This window comes from Aphelocoma coerulescens (genome assembly GCF_041296385.1).
Source record: "Aphelocoma coerulescens isolate FSJ_1873_10779 chromosome Z unlocalized genomic scaffold, UR_Acoe_1.0 ChrZ, whole genome shotgun sequence".
In the NCBI taxonomy this organism is placed as follows: domain Eukaryota; kingdom Metazoa; phylum Chordata; class Aves; order Passeriformes; family Corvidae; genus Aphelocoma; species Aphelocoma coerulescens.
The window spans coordinates 57,466,882-57,494,746 of NW_027184085.1; the positions used below are offsets into that span (position 1 = coordinate 57,466,882).

The 27,865-nt window shown below is 38.4% G+C and overlaps 2 protein-coding genes across 3 annotated transcripts in view; both read right to left on the reverse strand.

The window, feature by feature from the left end:
- The window catches only part of SNX24 (sorting nexin 24), an 88,998-nt gene extending 81,881 nt beyond the window's left edge, over positions 1–7,117 (reverse strand). The window contains exon 1 of one of the 2 annotated variants that reach the window (XM_069002133.1): positions 7,008–7,117. In XM_069002133.1, the coding sequence (XP_068858234.1) occupies positions 7,008–7,067 (60 nt within the window). In that variant the 5' untranslated portion in view covers positions 7,068–7,117. The other variant, XM_069002134.1, reaches the window with a different exon arrangement.
- Positions 7,118–13,808: 6,691 nt separating this feature from the next.
- SNX2 (sorting nexin 2) overlaps positions 13,809–27,865 on the reverse strand; it is a 31,301-nt gene continuing 17,244 nt past the window's right edge. Inside the window, exons 4-15 of the mRNA XM_069000947.1 lie at positions 27,717–27,783; positions 27,464–27,507; positions 27,234–27,375; positions 23,937–24,015; positions 22,669–22,744; positions 21,315–21,428; positions 20,994–21,087; positions 19,054–19,259; positions 17,891–18,034; positions 15,269–15,349; positions 15,090–15,161; positions 13,809–14,318 (exon numbers count right to left, since the gene is read on the reverse strand). Of these exons, the coding sequence (XP_068857048.1) occupies positions 14,268–14,318; positions 15,090–15,161; positions 15,269–15,349; positions 17,891–18,034; positions 19,054–19,259; positions 20,994–21,087; positions 21,315–21,428; positions 22,669–22,744; positions 23,937–24,015; positions 27,234–27,375; positions 27,464–27,507; positions 27,717–27,783 (1,170 nt within the window). The 3' untranslated portion in view covers positions 13,809–14,267. The remainder of the gene's footprint in view (positions 14,319–15,089; positions 15,162–15,268; positions 15,350–17,890; positions 18,035–19,053; positions 19,260–20,993; positions 21,088–21,314; positions 21,429–22,668; positions 22,745–23,936; positions 24,016–27,233; positions 27,376–27,463; positions 27,508–27,716; positions 27,784–27,865) is intronic.

Below are 27,865 nucleotides of genomic sequence, written 5' to 3' on the forward strand. Positions count from 1 at the left end.
GTGTACTGATAGAATGTGTCAACTTTTGGTCTCTGAGGTGAAAATTGACAGAGGTAATCATGCTGCTGCTTCTATATTCAGCTGTTGACCCTTCCATTGCAAATAAAGCAAAAGGTATTCCCTGCTCAGAGAAATCTTACATGGCCCTTTCCACTAAGATTGCATGATTGTGAATCAGGGGGCCTTCGAGCAATTGCACAGCAACTGGAGATCACCAGAGATATATTTCTCTGTCTGATCTGTCCACAGCTCCAACTGATCGCTACGTACAAATTCAGCCAGTTTTCACTTTGGTTTTACTTTTTCCTAGTTTCTGCCATCATGTGCACTGCAAAATTCTTTGTGTCTTACTTTACGCTCTTCAGGTTCCCACTGCATACCAAGTGGTTAGTTTCATATCACTGACAAAGTCTGTCAAACAGGAAAACTGACTTGAGGAAAGAAATTTAATTGTCACTGCTGACAAACGCACAAGTTACCCCCTGAAAAAAAAAAGAAAAACAAGTATTTTTAGTAGCAGCAATCTGGCTTAAATTATCAAGTCTGTTTCCTCCATTAACACATGCACCTTTATTGGAACTTCAAACCCACAAAAAGCAATGATCAAAACAGCATTTTTCTGAAATCACAAAATATGACACCTGTAAAATTATCTTTTATCATCTCCACCATTCGTGTAGGAGAGAAACGCGTCTCTACAGACCTACTCTGACGCCCTTGTAGAGCAGAACATTTGAAAATCCTCTATGAAGACACTGAGATTGTAAAAACCTCTAATTAGACCTAATAGATATAATACTTCTGTTGAACCTCCTTGAACTTGGAGTAACTGGTGTGTCACTGATTTCAACAGTACTTGTGACACAAGGTTAATAAATGGTGAGCTTATAAAAGCTTGACTGGCAAGCAAGTAGTCTTCACCCTGGCAGATTTCATACTCAAGGCACTCAAAATCTGTTCAGAATTTTTTAAAACTACCAAGTTTACACAGTCTAGAAAAGTGAAAGCAAAAGGGCTAGAACAGTAATGCTTTGAAATCTTTTTATGTAAACTCACAATTACTCCCTCCAGGCTTTGTAATCATGAAACTTATAAACAGTCCCCCTTTATAACTTGCTGTTGTGGTTTATTCTAGGTCTTCACGGAAGAACTACTAAAAACTCCCCTTCTTGACTCTATGTACATTTATTTCAACAGCAAAGAATAGTAAAATACATAAACTATACCAAACCTTAGATCTTTGTGGTTTTATACTTCCACAAACAGAAGTATAGCCTTGTAATTAAACTGCTGCTTCTATGGAGGTAAAGCCTAAAGCCCATGGACTTTCAAAAAACCCACATTAGTTTATGATCTTACATGTCAGATCTTGCTTCTACATTTGCAACTCCAGGAGCAATTTGGAGAGTAGTATTGGAAGTGTTAATTAAAAATGCAGTAAGCACTTGTGTCAGTCAAGTATGCCCTCTGCTCTACAACACATTTAAATGTATGTCACCTTGACCTGCAATACACCACTGTAAAATTTTTTTGGTCAATATAAATCAAATGTACACTAATTTATTCAGTAAGTTTCCTGGGATCTGAATCAACATTAGAAATCTAACTAGTATTTATTATTCTGTTATTGACAAAGGGAGCATATTTAAATGACAACAAGAACACGTGGATGTCATTTCGAAGTTGAATTGTTCTCTAGGGACATCCTTAGTAAGCGCCTACATTTAAAGGTCATTCACTGCCAAATTATGAACAACTGTTGCATTTATTAGCACAGGCTCAATAGTTTAGAAGCTAGTGTCATCAATTTAAACTGACGATGAAATTTAATTGTCCACCAGGAAAACTGCCATTTCCCATATTCTGTGTTTCATCATTTTATGTATACTCCAAACAGAACTGGAACAAGTGCAGATTTACTCTGGGGTTTTTGTTTGGCTTTTTTGTGTAGGGGAGGGGGGGAAAAGACTTCCAAGATTTTATACCAGAGAAATAGTGCTCTAGTAAAGCTGAGCTGCTGAAACAAACACTTTTGAAAGAACTGTGTTTCCCATTTACTTTATTGACAGACCCCAATCTCAAATGTTGCATAATAAGGTTTTACCCTAATTTTTCCTTCTAATCTTTTATTTTCCCCAATATTTTATCTCTCTGGTCAAGACACCCCCCCCCCAATCACCTTTTTATTTCTTAATTGCACTTTAGTTTTCCCTCTGAAGCTAGAGAGAAGTTTCCACCTTCTATGGCAAGTCATTTGCACCCTCTCCCCAGAAATGATGGATCTCTGCCCATTCCACTTTCCAAGTGCTGCTTAGTCATACGACGGGGGAAAAGAAAATAATCTGAAACAATAGGGTTAAGCCAAAAACAAGTGGGTAATGAATTCCCATAAAGAAAAGGACAAACATCCCTTTTGTGTCTTTTCTTTCCAGTAAGAACACACAGTAGCAATCTGCATCCAGAGGAACTGGATTCTGTTCCGCTAAAGATAAGGAACCAGAAACACAGGGATGTCAGGAAAGTGTGTAATGGTAGTAATGCAGAGCCACCACAGAGAGGAACAACTCTCCCTTCAGTCTCTCATTTCATGCAGGAGGTCACCACCATGCCTGTTTCTAGCATTGCCATTCTGAGCATTGTCACTCTTGTCAAAAAATCCCTTGTGAGTGCTGCTTCTCTGCAATGGCCCTGGCAGTCACAGTGCAGAAGGCACCCTCTGTAACCTCTGTAATGTGACTTGGCTGGTGGGCACTCAGCACATCAGCAATCTTCTATCTGCTTCCATCATCCTTTTCTGCTATTAGTTGCATAATATCTGATAGTTCCTTGTTCCAGCTACTCTAGTCCAACAAAACACTTAAATTTTGAGCAAGTTAGCACTTGTGGGAAATATAACAGTAAAAAGATCACCTGTGTAAAGTGGTACTCCTATGATCACAGAATCATGTAATAGTTTGGGTTGAAAGGCACTTTTAAAGGTTATCTAATCCACCCCTTCCACACAATGAGCAGGTATATCATCTAGATCAGGTTGCTGAGAGCCCCATCCAAACTACCCTTGAATGTTTCCAGGGCTGGGCCATTTGAAACCTCTCTGGGCAACCTCTGCTGTGTTTCATCACCCTCACTGTAAAACCTGTGTTCCTTAGGTCTACTCTGAATCTACACTTCTTCTAGTTTAAAAGCACTGCTCCTTGTTCTACTGCAACAAAACCTACTAAAAAGCCTATCCCCATCTTTCTGAAAAGTCCTGTTTATATACTGCAAAAATGGAGCCCTGGAGCCCTCTCTTCTCCAGATTGGACACAAAAACTTCTCTTAGCCTTTCCTCACTGAAAAAGGAAAGCAGAGGTCTCCATCCCTCTGATCCATTTTTTGTGGCCCTTCTCTGGACTCAATCCAACAGTCCCTCTCTTTCATGTGTGAGGGACCCCAGAGCTGGACGTAACAGACCCTTCCAGGTGGGGTCTCACCAGAGCAGAGCAGAGGGGCAGAATCCCTTCCTTCCCCTGCTGCCCACGCTGCTTTGGATGCAGCCCAGGACATGTTTGGCTTTCTGGCTGTGAGTGCACATGGCTGGGTCATCTCCAGCCTCTCATCCACCAGCACCCCCAAATCCTTCTCAGCATGGCTGCTCTCAATCCCTTCATCCCCCAGGCCTGGATTGATACCGAGGGTGTCTGAACCCAGGTGCAGCACCTTGCACTTGGCCTTTTCAAATCTCAGGAAGGTCCCACAGACACACTTCTGGAGCTTGTCCAGGTCCCTCTGGATGGCATCCGGTCTTCAGGAGTGTCACTGCACCGCTCAGCTTGGTGTCAACTGCAAATTTGCTGAGGGTGCACTCAATCCTTTTGTCTATGTCATTAATAAAGGTATTAAATAACACTGGTCCCAGTACAGGCCCCGAGTGGCCCCACTTGCCACTGATGTCCACTGGGACTCTGAGCCACTAACCACAACCCTCTAGATGTGACCATCCAACCAAATCCTTGTTCATCTAACAGTCCATACATTGAATCCAACTCTCTCTTCAGTTTAGAGAGGAATGTTGGAGGGGACTGTGTCGAAGGCCTTACTGAAGTCCAGATAAATGACATCTGTAGCCCTTCTCTTACCCACTGATGTAGTCACTCCATCACACAAGGCCACCAGGCTGGTCAGGCAGGACTCACTCGTGGTGAAGTCGTGCTGGCTGTCTCAAATCACCTCCCTGGCCTCCATGTGCCTTGGCAGAACTTCTAGGAGATTCTGTCCCATGATCTTCCCAGGCACAGAGGTGAGACTGACAGGTTGGTAGTTCCAAAGGTCCTCCTTTCTCTGCTCTTTAAAGATGGGTACTCTTTTTCCCAGTCACCTGGGATTTCACATGACTTTTCAAATATCATGGAGAGTGTCTTGGCAACTACATCAGCCAATTCCTTCAGGACTCTGGCATGCATCTCATCAGAATCCATAGACTTAGGTAGGTTCTTCATGACCTTTATCATCTCTTTCAGTGGGGAAGCAACTTACTTCCCCATTCCCTGCCTTGCAGTCCATCCACTTGAAAAGTGTGGGAAAAGAGACTGCAAGTGAAGACTGAAGCAAAAAAAAGTTAAGTAGCTCAGCCTTTTCTTGTCCATTGTTACCAGTTTGCCAGTAGTGCTCATTGGGAGTACACCTTCTTTGACCTTTCTCATCAAACTGTTTTAAATGTTAATACTGTAAAGCTGATGATGAAAACTAACTTGAAGTGAATTGTCTGTATAAGTTCATAGCCAATACAGAACAATGGTAAGCTTTTGTTAACCTCAGTTTCACTGGAAGGAGGACATATAGTGTACCCCTTTGAATTTCTGTGCTTGGAACAATACTTATGCAAATTATTTAGCAATATAACAAATTGACAATTACATTGGCATAAGCCTTCCTCATGCACAGTCCACAACCTCCTTAAAACATAAAGGAAAGACACAATGTTATTATCAGAACAGTTTTCCATATCCTCTCCTACAAGCATGCCTGACCCAGACAAACTTCAGCAACGATTCCTTGTACAGTTTCATGGTTAGCATAAAGCATGATCATTTTTGTCTGCAAAATAGTATAGAATCTGACTGAAATGGCAAAATAATCATGCAGGAAAAACTACCAAAGTCTGTTGAACTACAGCAACTTTCAGATCCATGAGACTGACTCATCACCACTAAATGATTCAAGAGGAAAAGTGCTGTAACAATCAACATGTTGTAATAGAACATGTTCGTTCTCAGGATCATTTTCTTGAAAGACTTCTAGAAACATATAGTTACATTTCTGACTTCTTTGAACCTTACACAGCTTAACATTTATGAAATTTAAAAAACCTGAATGAATCCTCTAGGTAGCAGGAGTCACAGACAGAATTACATTTAAAGAAACAGAAACTCACTAAAAGCAAATACTAAAAATAAGCATTACTTTGAAAAATCTTATTTGTGTAATATGAAAATCTTAGCAATCACTCTGTCATTTCAACTAAGCTGCTCAACTAGGACATAGTAGGATCAGTCTGTGCTATTGTAATCACACTCAGTCAAAATGTTCTAAAGCCAAGTCCCCAGAATCACACAGGTGTCTTGTAGGGAGTCACTTACATTTAAGTTCATCCAAGAGGCTGAAATATTAATGCTGCTACAGTCCCACATTAATACATCTAAAGTGGTTTACCTTTTGCAAGGCCTGCAAACACTTACTAGTAGTGAGGACCAAATAATACACAGCATTAAGCATCAGGAAGATGAACTTGCTTCATGAAACTATGTCTACATGGATTAATCTTCTAAAAGTTCCACAGGATTCAATTTTTCTTCTGGTATTTCTTATGAGGTCCGAGCTAGTAAATGAATATATTTAATAAAAGCAGCAAGCTTTGAATATCCACTTTCACACAAATACCTTGGGTTTTGGTCCACCTGTCTCCACCCAGCAACATGTGAAAGTGTTACAGTCCAACAGTTTTGTGGGATGAGAAAACTATTGGGAACAAAAAAGACCTCTAAAAACTGTGCAGACTAACTTGCCTGTTCATGGAGGGTCAACTATACAGCAGGCTACCCAGGATAGTGTCCAGGATGGTTTTGAGAACCTGCAAGGATGGAGATTTCACAGTTCTCTGTGCAACCTATGCCAGTACTTGACCACCATGATAACGAACCAGTCTTATGTTTAAAGGGCATTCCCTGCGTTCTGATGTTTGCCTGCTGCCACCTCTCCTGTCACTGGGCACCAAAATAAAGAGTCTGGCCCCCTCATTCTCTCCATTCAGATCATCCATACACCTTGAAGAGATGCCCCTGCCCCTTCTCTTCCTCAGGATTAGCAGTCCCAGGTCTCTCAGCCTTTCCACATGCAAGAGACACGCCAGTCCTTTCACCGTGTTTGGTCCTGCACTGGACTCACTCCAGCTTCTGTTCTGGGCAGCCCAGACCCAGACCCAGCATGTGCCTCCCCAGCAGGGCCGAGCGGCAAGGGAGCAGCTGCCTCTCCTCCCTTGCTGGTCAGGCTGCACCAGCCGCTGTCGCTGCTGCCCCACAGAATAGAGCTCTTCTGGTGTAGCAGGTGTCTGACGGGCTGAGACCAACCTTCCTGTGCCGAGAGGGGCAGGGCAGAGATGGTCGGCGCTGGGCAGGGCAAGGTTGGGCACGGAAAGGCCGGCCTGGACAAGAAGGGCAAGGCTGGGATGGCTATACAGGGCAGGGACGGGCAGGGCTAGTCAGGGCAAAGCTGGACAGGGCAGGGCGGAGCACGGCAGGGCTGGGGAGAGCAGGGCACGGCTGGGGTCAATAGGACAAGGCTGGGCAGAGCTGGACAGGGCTGGCAGGGCAAGGACGGGCTGCGCTGGGCAGGTCAGCGCTGGCCTGGGCAGGGAGGGGAGGACGGCCCCGGCACGCTGATGCCTACCGGGAGCCCCAGCGCAGCCCCCGCTGGCCGCCGCCACATGGCCGCCCCGAGGCGCGGGCGTGTCCCGCCCCGGCGCACCTCACCGTGTACCCCCGCTCCAGCTCGCTCTCCTCGTATCGGAAGGACGGGATGAACACCTCCATGCCGGGCCCCCTCAGCGCGGCGGCGCCGCCGCCATCTGAGCCCCGGTCACGTGATCCTCAAACACGTGAGAGAAGCGGGGCGGGACCCGCGCTCGGCCCCGCCCCCCGCGTCCCCTCACGCTGCCGGGATGAGGCGGGAGCCGCTTCTTCTGGAAAAAACGTGGTTTAAAACAAACGGTGTTTGACAGCGCCGGCTTTTGGTACAGCCAGAGCTGCAGCGCTACTGCGTAGTACAGAAAAAAGGGAGGGGGAAAGAATTAGTTTCCAAACGGATTAATTTATCCAGTCCTAAATTCACACTACAGCTCAAACTTGAATCACAGAATTGCTGGGGTTGGAAGAGACCGCTGGAGCTCATCCCCACCAACCCCATGCCAAAGCAGGGTCACCTAGAGCAGTTGGTGCAGGAACACATCCAGATGGGTTCTGAGAGAGGAAGACTCCAGGCCCTTCCTGGGCAGCCAGTTCCAGCGCTCTGCCACCCTCAGTGTAAAGTTCTTCCTCAGGCTGAAGTGGAATTTCTTGTGTTTTAGTTTATGGCCATTATTCCCCATACTATTGCTGAGCACTACTGAAAAGTCTGGCACCATCCTCTTGGCACTTGCCTTTGAGATATTTGTGTGCATTCCTGAGTTCTCTCAGTCTTCTCCAGACTAAACAGGCCCAGCTCCTACAGTCTCCCCTCATAAGAGGGATGCTCCAGATCCCTCATCATCTTCGTGACCTCCACTGGACCCTTTCCACTAGTACCTTGTCTCTCTTGTACCAAAACCAGAACTGAACACAAGACTCCAGATGTGGTGTCACTGGAGCTCCCTCCACCTGCTGGCCACACTCTTCCCAATGCACCCCAGGACACCACTGGCACCACAAGGGCACTGCCAGCTCATGGTCAACTTGTGATCCATGAAGACTCCCCCAGGTGCTTCTCCACAGAGCTGCTCTCCAGTAGGTCAGACCCTGACTTGGGGTTATTCCTCCCCAAGTGCAGGACCCTACACTTGCCCTTATTGAACCCCATATGGTTCCTCACCACCCAACTCCCCAGCCTATCAAGATGCTACTGAATGGCAGCACAGCCTTCTGTCATGACCACGTTGGTCAACAAACAAATGCAGCACCTTTCATAGCGCCTGCTGTGAACAGACATGAAACTAAGAGGAAAAAAATAAAAGCAGCGCTAAGGAAAGTTGCCTGTGTTGTGTGTGTTCCCAAGAAGCCACCTCTTGATCTGGGTTTTAGCAGAGAAAACCATACCATTTCAGAGAAGTGTAGATGATTTCTGGCCACTGGAGAAATTAAATAATACTTCTCACACTCCAAAATAAGCAGCTGTTTTCATGGCTTGAAGAGTAATGGCAGCAGAAACAGAAGGTGTAATATCAAATGCATTTAGGAGGCCATGCTATTGGCACAGGCAAATGCTTTGACCTCACGAAAATTTCCTAACTCCAAGCTTCAAACCATTTGGAAGTACTGCAAAATGACAACAAACTGCCTCTGTATTAGATGGTCATATCTTAAAACTCACCCTGTGAGTCTGAAGAGTCTCAGGCACTACATGAGACAACCTCACACTCTCACTGATCTTCTTAGCTACCATGATAAATCCATGAGTATAGAGGGTTTGATCTTGCTTAAGTAGATTCAGGTATAAAAACATACCTCAAAAATGGACAGAAAACCAGTTCTTCTGATGTCTGCGGTTATGCTATCAGCTTTTTAAAATTTCTTTTGAAAACTAGTTTCCTTCTAGATTAATGGCACTGGGGAGGGAGAGGGGAACATTACAAGCTCCTTTTCCCTGAATTTCTCTTTATTTTACTGAAAGGTAAATTTAATTATATTTTGCTCTAAGCAAAGACCTGTGACCTTGAAGGATTCAATACAAGACAGACATTATTTGACTTAAACCAAGAAGACTAAAGCAAACTAACACTAGTTTACTTTGCTAAACTAAAGCAAAGTAACAAACCAAAATTTAAAAAAAATTACCTGAAATCAAAGCCAGATAATCCTCAGGCATCTGTTTCTGCACAACACTACTCCTGGGCCAGTATCCTCAACTGCTGACAACCAGCAGGACAGTGCCAGCACAGCTGTGTGGTAGTGGTGACGAGCAGTGTTTCCATCCCCCATGTGCTCTCCACCATGTCCGTGGACTGAAAGGTGTGTATGAAATCCCATTCCCCCACAAAGCACCCTCTGCTTTGTGGTAAATCCCAAGGAAAGACTTACCATATAGTAAGAGTCTTATCACTCTAGTAAATGTGGGCATACTATTTAATAATTACCATGCTATTATTACGGTTACTTTCTGTTAAGAATCCAGTCTTTTAGGTGTAGTTCTTCCTCCAATACAAAACAGAGGGATAACTCTTAGGATACCACTTGTGCCATAAAGCATTTATGCTGAGAAGTCAGTAGAAGAATTTCATAGGAGCACTGCTTGTGGCTGTTTGCAACCTAATAAGCAATAATTTCAAAAAGCTACTTTTTTCCTTAATATAACTTATTAACAAAGAAAAGTTTTGGACATTAATCTGGTTTCAAATTCAATAGAATATAATGGAACTTTTGACTGTGCATCAGCCAAGAGGAACAAGGAAGATTACATGGTGAGCTGAATTCAAATACATCAATATGTTTTAGAATGTTAAATACTTAATTTATACAATATATCATCATTAGTTGGCTAATCTTTAAAGTTACATCTGAAGAAGAAAAAAGGATTTCTCCCCATGGCTGGCTGGCCAATGATTGTCTTTCTGTCTAATACACTGAAGATCAAAAATTTAAGAAACATTAGTTCATAGAATACTATCAAAATGTGTTCAAAACTATCTAGGATTCTGGTCTTTGAAAGCTAACTGCACAGATGTTACAATGCTTCCCACAAACAACAAAGCAAGGAGAATATATTTCAGATATAGCTGACTTGAACTGGCATAACATGTACTAAAATCATGTTAGTAATCTTAAAAGCAAAACTGTAAAATGGTTGAACTCTACTGGTAACACACAGACTATCTTCAAATTGATCTGCTGAGCAGGCTCTCAAAAGTACACTAGAAAATGTCAGTGTTGGTCTTCAGTGCTGGGTGTTGTTGCAGGTATCAGTATCTTGAGTTATATTCTTAAATTACCTTGATCCAGAATGTGAAATAAATTAATAATACACTCCTTCCAGCTGTAGCTGTTACCTGTCACCAGATTCTACCTAACCTTCCATGATTACAGAAACTAGGAATGATCAGTCTGCCCCTCTGCTAGCCACTTCTATGTTTCTTTTTTTCCAAAATGGTCATTCTGTAATTCCTCATACAGGGAGGGAGAATTTAGCATTCATCATGTTAGAATGATTCACAGGAGAGAAAAAGGAATAATTATAGGCAAATCTAAAAGATCACTTTCCACTAATTCTCATGATTCAAGGACTTTCTGAATGGCTAGTTTCCAGAATAGAAGTAGGCAAAGAAACCCATATAAAAATTCTAATCTAAGTGATAAGTAAAATATACATCAAAGTAAGAGGCCAGATAAAAAAAAGACAGTCCTTAATTAGATCATAACCTAAGTTTGTCAATTTTTCAATTGCTACAAAACTGGTTTTAAGTTAACTCGCAAAATTCAACCACAGATATATGGTTTATCTTTAGTCTTTTCTCGCCCTCCCATTTTCTGTTACTTAAAAAAATGCAAAAATATGTATTTTTTTTGCATATTTCTTTTACTTTATATCAATATCCTGCTAGGATAGTTCTGCCTAAGCTGCTTTCTTAATGACAGAAAAAAAAATTGGATTATTTTATACCACTTCCCTTTGTCAATAATTTCCTCGTTGATCTGGGGTGGGAGGAGGGGAGAGGGAAGGAATGGCTTCACCAGTAAAGTCCAAAGATTACTAGCAAGTTCACCATTGATTCAACTATGGAACACAAGAATTTATAAAAAAGAATCGTCTTAGCAGGTAACAAGGAACATTCTGAACAACCTGAAAATTCAGCTTCTCACTTGTTAAAATATTGCCCTTTTTTTCCTCATGCTTGTAATGGACTCATATTTTGCCACAAGTTAAAATTATTACACAGCCTGTTCTACTCTAAACTGAAAAGAGAGAAAAAATACAACTCCAAAGGGTTTTTTTCCTATTTGTTTTTCCTTATGACAATCATTTCACTGTACACATAATTTTAGTGGATGTTGGCTGTTCACTTTAATGCACAGGACCTACCAGCTAGCAGCTCGTCTCCACAATTTGAAAGAAACTGACATATTTGGGGCATGAACTCCACAGATGCTGAAACAACCTCCCATATGAGGCTTTCAGAGGGGAATAACTTAGGAGAGGTAGAAGAAGGAATAATTTATAAGGAAGGAGAATATTCTCTTTTAAAAGGGACAGTGGCAAAATAATTAAAGACTTACTGTACACTGAACATCAGTTTAAGAAAGAAGTAACAATGTCTTCAATTTGAGCCACTTCATGTCATATATATATACTTAATTTAAAAAGCACAATAGACATGATGAACAGAAAAATTTGTTGCAAACATCTGCATTCTATTTTAACCTAAAAGGAAAACTAAAATTCAGTAGCACCTCGTCTTTCATACAGTATTCCAAATGCAGTTCATCATTTTGCAAACATTCACTTTTTGTTCATGCTAGTGATCTTCACTGGCACATTGGCTTGCTGTTTTAATGAAAAACACGACTTAAATTTAGTCTGATATCTAGTAGTCAGCTCCACAGAGGAAAGAGTTCAGTAATACCTCCATTCACTTGGGCTGAGAAACATCTGCTAATACGGATGTTAACTGCACTAAGAAAGACAGTAACCAAACCTCCAATCTCCATAATGCAGGCGAATAGAAGCAAAATAAATTTCCAGATCACAGGATATTCTGAGCTGAAAGGGACCCACAAAGATCTTTAAGTCCAACTCTTAAATGAATTGCCCATCTGGGGATTGAACCCACAACCTTGACACTATTAGCCAAGTGAGCCAATCTCAGGGTCATTAACAGCTTCTTGAAACAGCAAGAGTTTTATGCTAGCCAAATGTGACAGCTGATCTGGATCTTCTGTTCAAGCTAACCTTGTGATGCAAAAAAACCCTAAAATTTTTCATATTAGCAGCCAACCCTGTATGACAGTGAACTCCAGAAATGCCATTATCTTTTTGTTCCCCAAAAGGCTCCTGGTTTTAAGAAAAAACTTGCACAACTCATTCTTGTTTTCAGTTGTCTGGTATAGACAGTCACACTAATCCTCGCTAGAAGACTAACATGAAAGCTCTCATTCTCCCATCACAAAGAGAAGAAATCTGATCCATCATTCAAATGATTTCTAACCCTGATAGAAGGAAAAAGAGATCAAGAGCCAAGAAAGCTGGACAAAGAATTTACACAAAAATGATCATGAAAGGATATGTTTACCCATTTTGAGCCCTGCATGTCCAAACTGAGTCTTTTAGTTCTGGAAATACCACTTTCAGTCTGAGTGGTACATACGTGAAGTTTACTACTGAGCTGCTGGTCAAGTTTCATTAGCAGCATGCAAGCCAATGTTAAGCGCATTGTAACACTTAAGAGAGTGTTACACCTAGATCAGTTTCTCCATCCTAAGCCTCCTGCATATTTGAGCTTTTCAAAAGGCAGTTTTAAGATCAATGAGTGAACAAACACTGGTGGCATAAGGTATTACAAGCTTAAAGCTTTAGCATTTGACCATTTAAAAAGACACTTGATTTAGGCTTGATAAATTTTGGTGGGTTTTTTTCTGTCCTAGTTTCCTTCAAAACTTCTAAAAATACTGAAGAGAGGTATGCAGAGAAGCTATAGCAAACAGTAATCTGTAAAGATTACACTAACTTTGTTGTAGAAATAGACCTTCCAGTTGAATTGAGGTTTCCATTCTGTTCAGAAATGGTATTATGTGCTTCTTTATATTTGATCCCAAACAATACAAATTCATGGGTTTACCCTGCAGTCTTATGATTAGCTGTAAGCAACAGCTTCTCTTGCTTTCTACAATTAGTATTTGCCTAAAATTTGTTAACATTAATACCTTCCATTAATACTAATACATCAACAAGCTCATTATGTCATTAAAATGACAGGACAGCACATCCTATGTTAATATTGTGTATTTCAGAAAAATGTTTATCTGCTCTGATTTCTTGCAAAAGGTATATATAACCAGTCCCTTCAAATGCATTTTCTACTCCAGAAAATACAAACAGAATGCTAGCTCTTACAACTAACAGGCACTCAGCTAAATTATCCACTTTTCTTCCTCACCTATTACCAGAATTACTGCAAGACTTTTTTTTATTTTTGTATCCTAATTTGTATCCTAATCCTGAATACAATTGATACAATGTACCAGTCCCGTAGGACCATCAGTATTTGACCATGCAGGTGATTTTAACTCTGCAGAAGCTCTGTAAACACTTGAAGGAGATTTCAGTTTACATCTGTCTGTTGCCCAAGCATCAGTCTTTTGACCCTATGAGTACTAACTAACACAGTAGACTTTGCCAACGCAGTGATAACTTCAAGTGAAAAGAACACCCGCACTGAAGAGATTCAGAATTAAAACACAGAACAGTTTAGCACAGATAATTGTTTGTGAATCTTTAATACCTTCTCCACCACTCTTTACTAAATGTTGGGTTTGCCCTGGATACATCTCAATTTGTTCTAAACCGTACTCTCAAGAACACCACTAAGTATCTATAGATACAAACCCAGAGTGTTTAATGTTTCACAAGGTACATCCCTTTATTATTGTAATCACAAAAACATGATTTTGTACAGGAATGTTTAAGTGAACATTAATCAATGCAATTAAATTTGTTTCATAAAGATCAGGTAAACATACTACAGAACACTGTGTTGTAAAGAACAAAAATATCAGCTTTCTGGCCTTGCAGTGCACATTTTAGTGCAAGTATTAAGACACAATAGTGTTCAATTCAGCAATGTATTGCAGAACATCATGCCACAGTCCACTTCAAAGAGGGTCAGGACATGCAGCTTGTTAATAAAATGCTGTGGTATATAAAAAAAGCCACATGTTAATTCATAAAATATATAGTGGTTTATTTAGATGATTTAAAGTGATTTCACTGTGGAATTTAGTTTTATCCAGGACAAACATCCCGAGTGTCTTGTCATTTGGAATATTCTTCTTTTAGGCAATGGCTTTGGCTTCAGGTAGGAATGCCTCCCAGTATTTTATTAGCTTGAAGAGAAGGGAAAAATCACTCATTAAGTACTAAATGTTGGAAAATACAACACATACCTACCTCCTCTGGCAGTAAACTTGCCTCTGTGAGACAAAGTAAGAACATAGGTACTTATTCATTCATGTATTTACATAGTGCAAAAAAACCCAAGTAAATACACAAATCTGCTCATAGCTGTAGATATGTTGCCACATGTTAAACACAATGCTACAGAATACAATCATACAGATTTTTATTAAAGATCAGTCACTTATTCTTATCTCTAAGGATACTGTTTTTTGGTCTTTTGTAATTAAACAAAGCTGGAGGGTTATATTCCTGCAATGAACAGAAGATAAAAGAGTCCAGACTTTTTCTGATAACAAGGCTTACTTCTCAGACACTGGAAACTGTTTTAATGCTTTCCAATATTCAATAATATTTTGTACTTTTAAAAAAGAGCAATAAACATTTAAGAATCCAAGTCTCTTCAGTAAGTACATACTGATTACAATTTACTCCAATCTCTAAGTGAAAGTGCTAATTCAGTTTAAGAAGATGACAAGACCCTCTGCTTGCCCATATTGATAGGGGAGCTTCTCCCTTGCTTCCCTGACTTACAGCTGTGCAAGGGCTGGGAAACTGCAATCATGTCATTCACCAACACAGTACAGACCAGTAGCTCTTAATGTTTTAGGAACTGCTGTGCTTAAAGCCCATCTTTTTCTAACTAACCTAATATGGATGTATTAAATATTAACTTGTACAAAACTTAAAATTTATCTTACCTGCTGTTGTGTTTGCACTAACGACTCTAAGTACTCGATAATAACAGTTTTAAAGTCTTTCACTCGTTCCTTCTGTTAATAAATAAATTATGGCATATTAACCTCTTTATAAATTTTACTTAAAATGTCAGTATTGTCTACAGTAGAACGGTTATTTACTTGGACAAAATTATACATGCCTCAAATCTTCCAACTTCCTTGCGAATGGTTTTGGAGATCTGTTCAAAATCTTTTTCCCCTTGCTGAACTTTTGTCTCCCACTGGCAAAGGAAAGACATACAGAGGTAAGGTTTTGTGTTGTCCATTCAGTCTACCAGTATCTGATATTTTTAGCATATTGATAGACACTTAAGGACCTATTCGATTTTTTTGGCCTATTTAAAAGAAAATCTTACAATAACAATTTCAAATTTGTGTTACAGGATGCCATCAGATCAGTTACAACAAAGGTATCTTTAAGGTAATGCTATCTGTAGATAAAATGCAAATATAGCTTAGTACTGCTGTTACAAACAATAACATTTAAAAAATGTTCTTTAGAAAATAAAATGCATCTCTAAGGCTTTATTCGCTATTCCCTTTACACACGTCATACAAAGGAACCTAAATCTGTCCAATCAAGCCTGGAAGAGTCTCAAGTTAGTTCTCTGCATTTTTCTAATTCCACAAGAGATGAGTAAATCTTCATCTCTGCCTCTTGTCAAGTATATGATTATCTCTACTGTATTTCTGTTGAGAATGAGCTACTGAGGATGTGGTTAGCTGTTTTCATAGAAAGCAGGAGTAGAAAAGTTACTGCAGGTAAGAAGATCATTAGAGGAAAATTCAGAGGAAGAGATGTTTCTTATGGTGTTTTGCCATATTGGGAGCATGGCATTCATGTAACAATATATGACACTAGGTTATTTCTCCTTAGTTTCTGTAAAAAGACATCCAGCTAGACAAGAAGGGATCCTCAGCATTCACATTGCCCTGTAACTGCTTTTACATACCTATTACATTGTTAAATTTAAGATAGTTGTGTAGATAAAGGGCGAGCCCCACACAGAGGCTAACAGTGCTTTGAAAATACTTAGCAACTGTATCTGTTCATCTCAACATATTAACTGAGTCAAGAGAACAAATACATTCAGTAACATTTATCTTCCTCAGAAAAAGGCACCAGGGAAGCAACATGCTTCAATGCAGCATCTTCCTGTTACCAATCCAGTGGTGCTACTTATTCACAAAAACATTTTGTGATCTGGTGTCAAGTTTCTACTGTGATATGAGATAAACATCATCTGTGTTCCAATAAACATCTCCATATTTATATTTTTAGTTTATATTTATTCACAGTCTCCTGACTGACCTTCTAGATATACATTATGAAGCTATTTAGTAAGTCATAATAGCATCTCCTTCATGGAAGATCAGCCTGAAGAGTTATCACATAACTGAAATAGTATAAAACACAGGTAAGGAAAAGTAGATTAAGATTGCCCATGCTTTCCTACCACCCATCAAACAGAGGTGCCTGAGATTTCTGTGAAAGCTTATACAGGCCTAATGTATTCAGCACTTCAGTTTCATCATGCCCAAATCCCAGGTCCTATGTGAATTAGCATTGGATAACAGTTAGCCATTTTATAGTGTCTGACAAGGAGAAATTCGTCATTCAAGAAGGTATTTATAGGAGTGTCCTTTGTCCCTTTATGCACAAAAAAACAACCGAGTCATGCATGGTGCTCGAGCTGCTCAGGCTTCCACTTCGCAATTCCTCTGCCAGAGGGTCCACTATTACAGAATTCAACAACTCTGAACACATTTCAGTGGCAGTAAGAACTTTCAACTGGCACATTTAAACTGTGGGTTTACCAAAGCCTTCTCTAATAAAGCAGGAAAAGTAATACTTTCCAAAAAAACCCAGTTATTTAATATTGGGACTGGGAAAGGATCTCTATTTCCCACTACTACCAGTAATAAGGAAATTTTTTGTTAATGGATGGGTGACATCAGGAGAGGCAATCAATAAGAACGTGGTCACACAAGAGTAACATTAGGTTTTCTCAGTAAACAAAAGACGTTTTTAAGGAAAAGAAAATCAAGTTAATGAGTAATTTCAATACTGTATGTGAAATATACCAAGGGGCAAAAAGAACAAAGGAGCACGTGGTTAGTGACCAATGAGGAAGCCAAACAAAGCAACTGTGTAAAAGAGCTTGAAATCTGCAATAAATGTTCTTCCATTATTTAATGGGAGAGTACTAGAGCATACTTAGAATGCATAAGCATTAAATAATTAAGTTGTCCTACCTCTTCAATTTCCTTAGTGAAGCATGATAGAAAAAGTGTATAAATTATGACACTTCAACATGTTAGATTTATTTTTACTGAAATTACACCATATATACATGCACATATATATGGGTACAAAAGCTGCATATTTAAGCAAAACATGGGAATAGTTCTCTATTAGTTGTCTTTGCTGGATTTACCCAAGTCATCTTAGCTTTAGGGACCAAGAGATGTTTCTCTGCCTACTCAAGTGAGCTGTTAACAGTTAAAAGCATTAACTTGTCCATGTTCCCACCCTCCCATCTCCCAGACTCTGTACAGACAGTATTAACTGTCTTACAGATCTTACAGTAAGTAAAAATTGCACACATTCAGTGTTTTAAGTAAATTTCTTTTAACAATTTCAGTAAATATAGGAAACAGCAAGTAAATGATTTGTAAAAATGGTATAAAGCAGCATTAATGCAGAATGAATGAGCCAATGCACAAAGTCTGACCTCAAAAATAATGTTTGATAACATTACCTCTTTTATCTCATCTTTAGCTTGCTGTAATTTATCAGGTTTGTTGGCAAGTTGGAGCTTTGCTTCAGCTTCACGTTTTTTTTGTAAAGTGACCTGAGCATCTTGCCACTTCTGCCAGCATTTCATTCGATGGTCAAACACGCCCTGCGAGAACAGACAAATTTATTAAACTGGAAGTGCTAGAGCTATCTTAATTCCCAGTAGGAAAAAATAATTCCAGGATAAAGGTGGAATGAGTAGTATACTCCCAAGAAACCTTAGTGTGTCTACCATGTATTGTATCCACTTGACATCATGCTTGCACAGCTCAAAACCTTCCACAAATAACAGGCTATTCAAGAACCCTTTTCAGAGCAGACACTTCAGTGCTCCAAATCATTTTATGCCCCTCATTCTATCAAAACACAACCTAAACAACCACTATGAAGTGCTCTATTGTGCAGACAATTCTCTAAATGCAGATGCTAGCAAACTGTTCATGCATATGGATTACATGCATTTTCAGCAACACGTTTTTGTTAGCAATGTACTAAGGCAGTAGAAGTAAAGTACACATTAAAAAAAACTATAAAAAAGAGAAACAAAGTAAAAAAAAATACACTTCCAACCACCTGGCAAGTTCAAAGGTATTTCTGGACATAATTCACAGATACCTGTTCTCATGTGTAAACCTAATCATGCTGTACAGCATAGCTTACACCTAAATTGAGTATTTTCTTTAATGAGATGTAGATCCACAAACTGCATTTTTTTCTTATTTAAAGACATTACTGGCTATCTACCAAATATAGAATACCAAATTATGTTCTTCAACATTGATGTATGTTTACTGTAACAGTAAGTAATCTGAAATAAACACGTACAGTATGCTTAGACACAGTACAGTATCCCCAAGTACTCTACACAATCAGTACTGCTCAAAGTAGATTTGCATTTTCTCTAGATCTTACCACTCCACTCACATTTTTGATCACTTTTATTCATTTGATCACATTTTTATCATTGGAATAACTCATGAACGCTTTCACTTTATTCAGCTAGAACATGAGGCAGAAACTTAATTGTGTTACATGAGCAAACACACACATTCATTTACCCTAAATCTATAAGCTGAGGAATGCAATTTTAAACACGAAATCGGTATTTTTCCTCGTAGTACTCACTTTTACTGCAGCAATCAGACGAATGTAATCACCAAGAAGTTCTGAGAACACATAGAAATCAGCAAAAGCTTGTTCTTGATGCAATTGATCTATCTTCTCCTCAACCTCTGCAAGCTGAGACAAAGCTCTAGATAGAGCAGTATGGTCCTCAGAGTTACCTAACATGGCAGCACTTTTAGCAAAGGCAGCGGTGTTGGCTGAAAGCTCTGAAACACAGGAGTAATGTTCAGCATGATTTAATTTGTTACGTTACTCTGCAGCATAAATCAGTGGGGTAGAGGTTTGAAATCGAGCAGAGGTTTAACCTCACCAACTGAAAAAAAGAAGCTAAAGATCACGATAAGATACACAAGGACATCACAATGAAACCACATTTAGGAGGAGGACTCCTGCACAAAAAACTCTCGATCAGTAAATGTTTTGCCAAGTCTGTTAATGTCATGCTTATTTTGTCTAGCAAAAGACAGGAAAAAAAAGTCACTTCAGTATTATCCAATTACCTACTTCAGAGAAATTGCAAACCCACAAAACAAAAGCAAAGTCATCTACAGAGCAAATTCAGAACAATTTTAACAGGTTTACAGCACAGTTTTTCCATTTAGTTCAGAGTGGAAAAAAAACCCAACCCTTTCACAAAACCACCACTCCCATGAGTGGAATTTATTTCTGTTGGACTGTTTTATGGACTTTAAGTAACTTATATGTGTGCATACTGTAGTGTATTGTTGCATTCTGATATGCCTTAAAATGAAAAAAAAAAAAAAAGAAGAAAACCTCACATATCGGCATCTGTGAAAGTGAAGTTTTGAGCTTATTTCTTAAAAAATACTGGTGCAATTGTCCCAAATCCCATGTACCTTTGAACAAACGTTTAGTCCAAACTACTTCAGGCTAGTTTGTAACTCTGCTACTCCTGCAGAACCATCAGAATACCAGAAGTGATTGCAGAAGAAAACTGTCTTCAGATATTTAAAACCTTTACAATTTAAACAAAACTCTTAAAAAAAACCAACAAACCAACACTTCTTCAAATCTATAAGGTGTCAAATCAACTGTAAATAAAGATTTCCATTTTCCATTACTTCGAGGATAGGTGGCTAAAGATATTTTTACTACAGAGAATAATTCTTGATTAGAATTATGAGGAAGTAACTCACGACATTTTCAAGTACTTTTGGAGGAGCTTGAAGACGACACCACATTATATAATACAATATTGTCAGAAAGCACACTTATGGTCTTCCTTGAGCTACAAATTCAAAATTGTGGTTTGTTTGGGATTTTGTTTGATTTGGTTTCTATTTTGTTTCGTTGGTTTTTTTAATAATCTGATGGAAATCCATCTTTGACAAAAAGCAGCACAGGTTATTACAACATAAACTTGCAGGCTTTGCTTGTATCTAAAATAAGCAAACAAAAAGTTGATATTCTGTGAATACTTATCTTCCCAGAAAGGTTTACCTTAACAGTAGTTTGAGGGTATACCATTATGCAGACTAAATAAGGAATAACAAATTCCTGTGTAAGCACTTAAACTCAGTTAAAAGAGCAATACTGAACCAAAAGATGTTTAAATGGATTTATGCAGCCACTTTTTGTTCGGAAAGAAATTACTCATGCCATGAGACCTAAAGATAAATTTATGGATGTCTAGTTAGTAGAATCACTAGGTGTGGTAGGTGTGGTAATGAAACTGTGCAAGGGAAAAAAAATTCTAAATCATTACAGTGACTCTAGGAATGACAGATACTCTGGTTAAATTTAAAATTAAAGACAGGTATACAAAAATACTAGAGTGGTTTAAAAAGAAGATACAATTAGAAGATTTTTGCACTAAAATATGTTGCGTAACTACTTTAGTTAAGAGTTCTGACATGCTGAGCTCTTGTTTCTCATCACCATTTCCTAAGGTTCATGCAGTTACATAAAAGTAAAGTTACCTTTTCTGTGGCAGACTAATGCCTCAACGCTGGCATGAAGCTTCCTAAGTTGCTGATCCAGATTCTCGAATTGTTGCTGTTTTTCTTCAAACCACTGACAAAAGATGAAAGAGTCAAGTATTACAAATTAGATTACCAAGAACATTTCTGGTTCTAAAGAAGCAAATTATCCAGGTACTGCCAGGGTGGTCAACTGATACAGCTAAGAATTCCAGCCAATAAGCAAATTAATAACCCATTTTCTACTTCTACAGCTTTAAAATGCAATTGTTGAGGCTCATTAATTCATCTCATTATTCAAGCCGAAAAATCAGCTCTTACTGCATCCGATTCATTCATCTTGATTGTCATTTTGTTGACAGCGTCGGCAGCCTTGTTCACCATCCTCAATATTCCTGCTCCACTCAGAGCCTGGGTGTTAACCGCTCTCGGCAGCTGGAATTGAATGACAAATAAGGGCAAAGAGACTGGTTAAAAGGATGGAGGTTTAACTGGGCACAAGGGGGAAAGAAAAGGATATAGTGTTTTCTTTAATCCTATGTGTTTCAATATAGTGGAATCTAATTTCTCAAATTTACTACTTTTACATTCTCAAGAGGAAAGCTTAAAAATATAGACTATTTACTTTTCTTCTACATCTTTACATTTAAATGGAACAAACAAACCACTTGTCCAAAGCTGTTATGAGCTAGCCAAATGTCCTAAATGGCCACCTATATGCTACAATGAACAAACTGCCACTACGGGAACAGAAAAGCTTAGATTTACAACAAATTAGACAAAGGAAATTCTGTGACACGCTTAATTGTAATGCAAAACATGCACTGCATGCTGATAATAAAAGGTTGATGACTTTTTGCTTTGCAACATAAGGCCATGAACATACCTCAAGTATTAAGAGAACATGTTATCTGTTTAGGTACTGAGAAATCCTCAGAGTTAAGTTAACAAACTTTAAATTTAATTGATATTAGTATTCGGGCTAGATTGAATATGCTATACAAGGTGGCCCCTATGTCAGACCATTTACCCTTCATGTGATGTTTTGTCTGTCAGCAGCATTGACAAACCCACTGTAAGTTATCTATTGATGCTTTTGTCAGTAGGGAGGCCTCTGTGACTTATTAGTATAACTAAGATACTGACATTGCCAAAACACAGTTCAGTATTACTGAAACCACTACACACATTTATGAAGGGATATTATGTATCTTTAACAATATATTTACAATTGTGAAGGGTACCAGATTAATAGTACAGGTGACTGAAGTCCTTATTCACAAAAATACCTAGCGTGGCCAGCAGTACGGCCACCATCTTCACATTATCCTACCAATACACCTAAAGCTGAACTCCTGAAGGCAAGAGAGACACTTCCAAGCCAGTTTGATTTTACATCTTACTTAACAATCAGTAACATCAGAACTGAAAAGACCAACTCGCTTGAGAAGTCATTATACAGCAAATAGCTTTTTGTCACTACCATTCTAAGTTGTACCAGAGCCAGAGGCACACCATTACCTAAGTAGCCTCTGCCTTTCTGTCCCGTGAAGGGTACGGTCCAACTGGATTTCATATTTATTAAGGGGATTAGATCTCAATACAAAGTGAATATATTGCTTGGTAGGTTACTATATCTAGAAACAAGTAAGAGAAGTTAAAAGAACATAAATACCTCAGAGCTTTCCAAGAATTGTCTCAAATCTGGATCCTGTAGCAAGGTTGGGTGCTTTACTGTGCGTTGTAGATACCTATGATTTTAAAAATTAAAATATCAGGTAACAGAACAGATTTAATGTGCCTGACTGAACATAACACAGTGTCATGCACTCCATGCCACAACGTAACATACTAAACACTGGACAGTCTTTACACCAGAAAGTCCTTAAGGTGGGGCCTGCCATATCTGTATGTTGCACAGTGGTAAAATAATATACTTCTTATTTTCAACAGCTGAGCGAAGACCTACTCCTTTAATAGCCAGTTTATGCCAGAAAAAAAATGAGCTTGTTAAAACATTTTTGTACAGCGCAGTGGACAGGCTTTTTGTTACAGGTAATTCTGGCTGATTTATTTTAGAATTATACGAAATCTTGGAGAAGTGAGTTGATCATGATCTAGGTATAAACTATTTATATGCTGGATAGACTACAGTCCTCAACCCATTTAGTTCTAAAAGATTCGTAAACCCACAAGTAAAATTCAAAGCAACTCCTTCCCTTTTTATTCCCCTCACTTCTGCTTCAATCTCAAGTGTAATTTTTATCCATCTCCACTAGGTATGACCACCAGATCCACACTTTTTTTCCTAAAGAAGGTAAGGATTGCAGTAAAACTATTTTACATATTAGATTGCTCAACTTTTTTTCCTTGTCCCGTACTCCATATGAAGTACAAGTTAAGGTTAACGTGGCAGTATACCAGGGATAGGACCCTTTCCTAACAAAGATACTTGAACAGTATCAGCTGTCTATTAGCGCTGGGTGACAGAGATCCAATATCTCTTATGCCGAAATTCAGTAAGTCACATCAATGTCATCAATGCACATCATCAGAAGCCCATTTTACTTTCAAGTGGCTGAAGGTCTCTTCACCAACTGCCCAACAGTTGATTTGCTATGGAACAAATATACTGCCCTAAGTGCCTTAATTCCTTTAACCCAAAATGTCTACACAAGCTGATAACAGTAGTTTTACTTACTGAATCTCTGCAATCTTCATTTTAAGCCTGAAACAAGTTAGCTATTGTAACTGTTACGAATACGGCTATACTTCCTGTTATTAATGGAAATTATTCAATTTCTACACAAAAAATTTGACAGCTGTATATAGTTTCCAGAATTCATTTAAGTACAGATCACCAGTGTTCCAATTACAGAACCCACACAGTATATTACAAGTAATTCTGAGCCTAAATAAATTTTAGTTAGATACACACATTACCTTTCTAGAGCTGCTCTTCTTTTCTCTACAAATTCAGTGGATGAAGAATCTTCTTTGCCTACTTTAACCTTGGTCATGCCTTGAAGGAAATGGCATCATATTGATTTTATCACAGATAAATCATTAACATAACTGATGTGATTAGAATATAAGGCTCACCTAAGTTTACATATTTAAGTCAAATTACAATAAAAAACACAACATAGGAACATATAAAATATCAACACTACATGCTGCATGGTTTTGTGGAAGCAACTCTGTGAAATACTCAATTTCCTGTAGCATATTATTTGTGACTAACAGTTAAGTAAAACTAGGTTAATTTGCATTTATGAAACTGTCTAAATGACAATCAGAGACCGACTGGCAACTCATGTTCAGCAAAAGAAAACAGTTAGCCATATAAAGCAGAATAGAAACATGTCCTCAGGTTATAATCCTATTCAGTGGTAAGCTTATTAGCATTATTTTCATTCTACTATTTTTTCTTTTAAGTTCTAAAACTAATAGTTTTTTAATTAACTAAGGTAAACCAGCAAGTTCTGAAAATTCTTAACTGAACTGAATGGAGAATAAAATCAGCAGAATAAAATGCATGCAGCCTTACAGTGCTTCCTCTGACCACGACAAGAGCGGCACCTAGTTATTATGTGTCATGGCTTGGAAAATACATTCAACCTCAGCAATAGCAGAACTCCAAAATAGTCAGACTGAAGTCACTATTTTTCATGCTAAAGACCTAAATGCAGGGAGTTTAGCAATCTGAGTCCCATCAAAAACATCACAAAACACTGGACATTAACAATTATTCTTATCTCCTAGAAAACAGGAAACATATTTTATTATACAGTCCAGACATCTGATTTCTATCTGATTTCTTTTCTGTTGCTTGTGTGTTTTTTCAGCTAAAAGTTCTGAGCTTCTGACTGTGTACCACTGATCTGTCAGGTCAACAGTTCCCAAAGCTCCTCACCCAATCTCCCTTTTGGCCTTAGAAGTTTCACACAGTAATGCCTGGAGGAGACAAGCAGCAAAGCCTTACAGGAACAAGAAGGAGCCCTTAATCTCTCAGTGAAGCCTTAGTTTCTCCCTTCTCTGCAACATGATGAAAATAAATCCGATAAACATTTTTTTCAGAAGTATTCTACACAGCATAATGTAACTAAATCCATAAATTTGTCTATAAAATTGAGTATTTCTTCAAATACAAGGATTCACGTATTCAAGGAAAGTTGAGGTAATTCACATGCCTCATCTTTTTACATTACAGTATTACTACACATTAATATTTCACTGCAGGGAGCAGGAAATCCTGTGGTTTAATAAAAAAGAGCCTTTGTATTTGAAATTTGAATAAAAGTTCATAGGCAAAAACTGAATTCACAGTCAAATAACCCATATGAGGACTTCCTAACCTGTGATATGACAGTTATTTCTAAATATCTTGCCAGATTTCTTTCTCTGCTAATATAAGCCTATCTAAATGTAAGTGTAAAGACTGTTTCTGTAGACCAAGCACTCTTCTAACCTTTCACAGGAAAAGATCCATGAAGTAACAAATTCTTTTCTTCAAAAATAAAAACATGATTTTCATACATGCTTATGTAAGTAGTGAGGTACTCTGGATGAATGTCCAATTCTAGTTCACCACTGATTCATTTTTATCCTTTTGTTCCACAGTCAGTAACTGATGACTTGAATTTGTAGCTAAGATCTAAAATTCCAGCCCCTACCACTCATCACAATAAAACTGGAGCTTAAAACTCCAGGTGTTAAAACAGTGTAACAGAATGAACAGACCAGAGATTTTTTTACAACACACACTGCATAATACTGAATGTATGACATCATGTGTTAAGACTTTAAACATATACATGCATAATGTAAAGACTATGTCATCTTACTTTTTGCTGTTTTGTCAGCTCTCTGCTTTAGGATCCATTATATTAAAACAGCCTAGAATCAATTCCTTCTTTTCTCCAGAATTAGAAATGTACTGACTACATGCTCTTGAATATAAGTAAGACCTGTGAACTTCAACTTTAAAGAGGGAGTTTAATGCTCTTTTGAAAATGTTCTACAGATCTGAGTTTTCCCAACCTACCTGTAGCTTAAAATCTCTATACAGGGCTTTGAAGCGACAGCCAGTGCTTGCTCGCACTGCAGTAAGTCCCACTGTTTTACCGTCTTCCAGCTGTATCAATGTTTATGCTGGTTTTGGTCAAGTGGTAGCTGAAATCTATTCTAAGCTGATTTTGACTGTGATGCAAGCACTACATTTTCATGTAAATGCACACTGTCATAAAAGCCTTAAATGTTGTATCATCCAAAGGACATGATCAGAAGCCTCATTCCATTTCTATAAGTCCTGTGAGCATTTGGAATTAAACTTTTGTTACACAAAAAACAGATTATTAAAGAATTACAGAATTACTTTCAAGGACTATCAAAAATTCAGGTCAAATTTTCAGTCTCACAGGCTTAAAAACACAGTGCTTTTCCACAGAAGCAAAATCATGAATTTTCCAAGCCTTCTGCTGCCTACATCTACTCAGTCTACCTACTCCTACTTACATGAAAAGCTGCTGCTCTGATTATCTTTACAGACTAAACTACTGAAAAGGAAGTCCTGCCATTGCTTACATATCAAACAACATTCTAGATTCAAATCACTTATTTATAAGAGTAACACAAAAGTCTTCAAAAAGCTTTACTGTTTTAAATGTTTAGCTATTTTGAAGGAACTTCTACTACCTAGAGATCACAAAACTGAAGTTGTTTTAATGCATCAGGCATGCTTCTTAGCTCACAGAGAAAGAGTCTGATCCTTTAAGGCATTCATGAAGACTAGCATTATTGAAAAGTAATTTTTTGCATTAAAACTTTGCAAAATTTATGAGAGGTTTTGCATTCACCATGATCAAAAGAAACAAACAAAAGTATTAGAGATGTGGAGTATGTATGGAGCTCTATATATTGCAAGCAATTGATAACAGCTCAATTTAAAAATAAACTTTCTTTTAATATCCTTGCTTTGGTAGACTAATCAGCTCTTGAAGGGCAACAGCAAAGAAAGAATCATAGATAAGAAACACAAGGCCATGCATTAGAGACATCCTTCTCATTATCAACACTAGTCTGAGTTAGGAAGAGGCCATTATGTATCTTTCCTGAACTTTTTGAAAATACAGGACAAGAAGAATATTTGGACCACCTGAGAAGAAGCAAGCAGTACTTATGCAGAAAAGTAATTTGTATTACACTAATTAAGAGTCACCTTACCGGAACTGCACTTACCTACAATACTTTTTTCTGGAGCTGGAGGCACAATATAACCAATATGCATGTATTTTGTTGCTAATTTGCTGTGCAGGCCAAGAAAATCACTGAATCTTCTTTTAACAGAGAATTCATTTTTGTGGAATATTGAAAGTGATGTCTTTAAAAAAAATCCAAAATTGTTGTGAATTACTGATCCATCTCAGTTATGATACAAACTATTCACAAATTTTTGTTGCACTACTTACCTTTGTTGTTACTCTGTATGCCATATAAGCATTCATGCCATCTCCTGTAAGAAAATAAAAATACTTATCCCAGAACAAGGTACTGTAATCCTGTCATACATTTTTTAGTCCAAAATATACATTAAATAGATTTCCATTTATATAGTAAAAATTGCCAAAGGAAAACTGAAGAGGAAATCATGCTAAAATCTTAGAATAGTCATCAAGGAATAAGACAGTCTACTGTCTGAATTTCTAGGCTCAAGGAACTTACCAACTTTCTCTGGGTCTGATACATTGATTTCTATATCAAACAAATCTCCATTTGCTTCCTCTTCAATCTAGGAAAAAGATACACCATATTGAACAAGGTAACAGACATCCACATTATAGGATAAGGATATAGAGGAAGGAGGAGAAAAA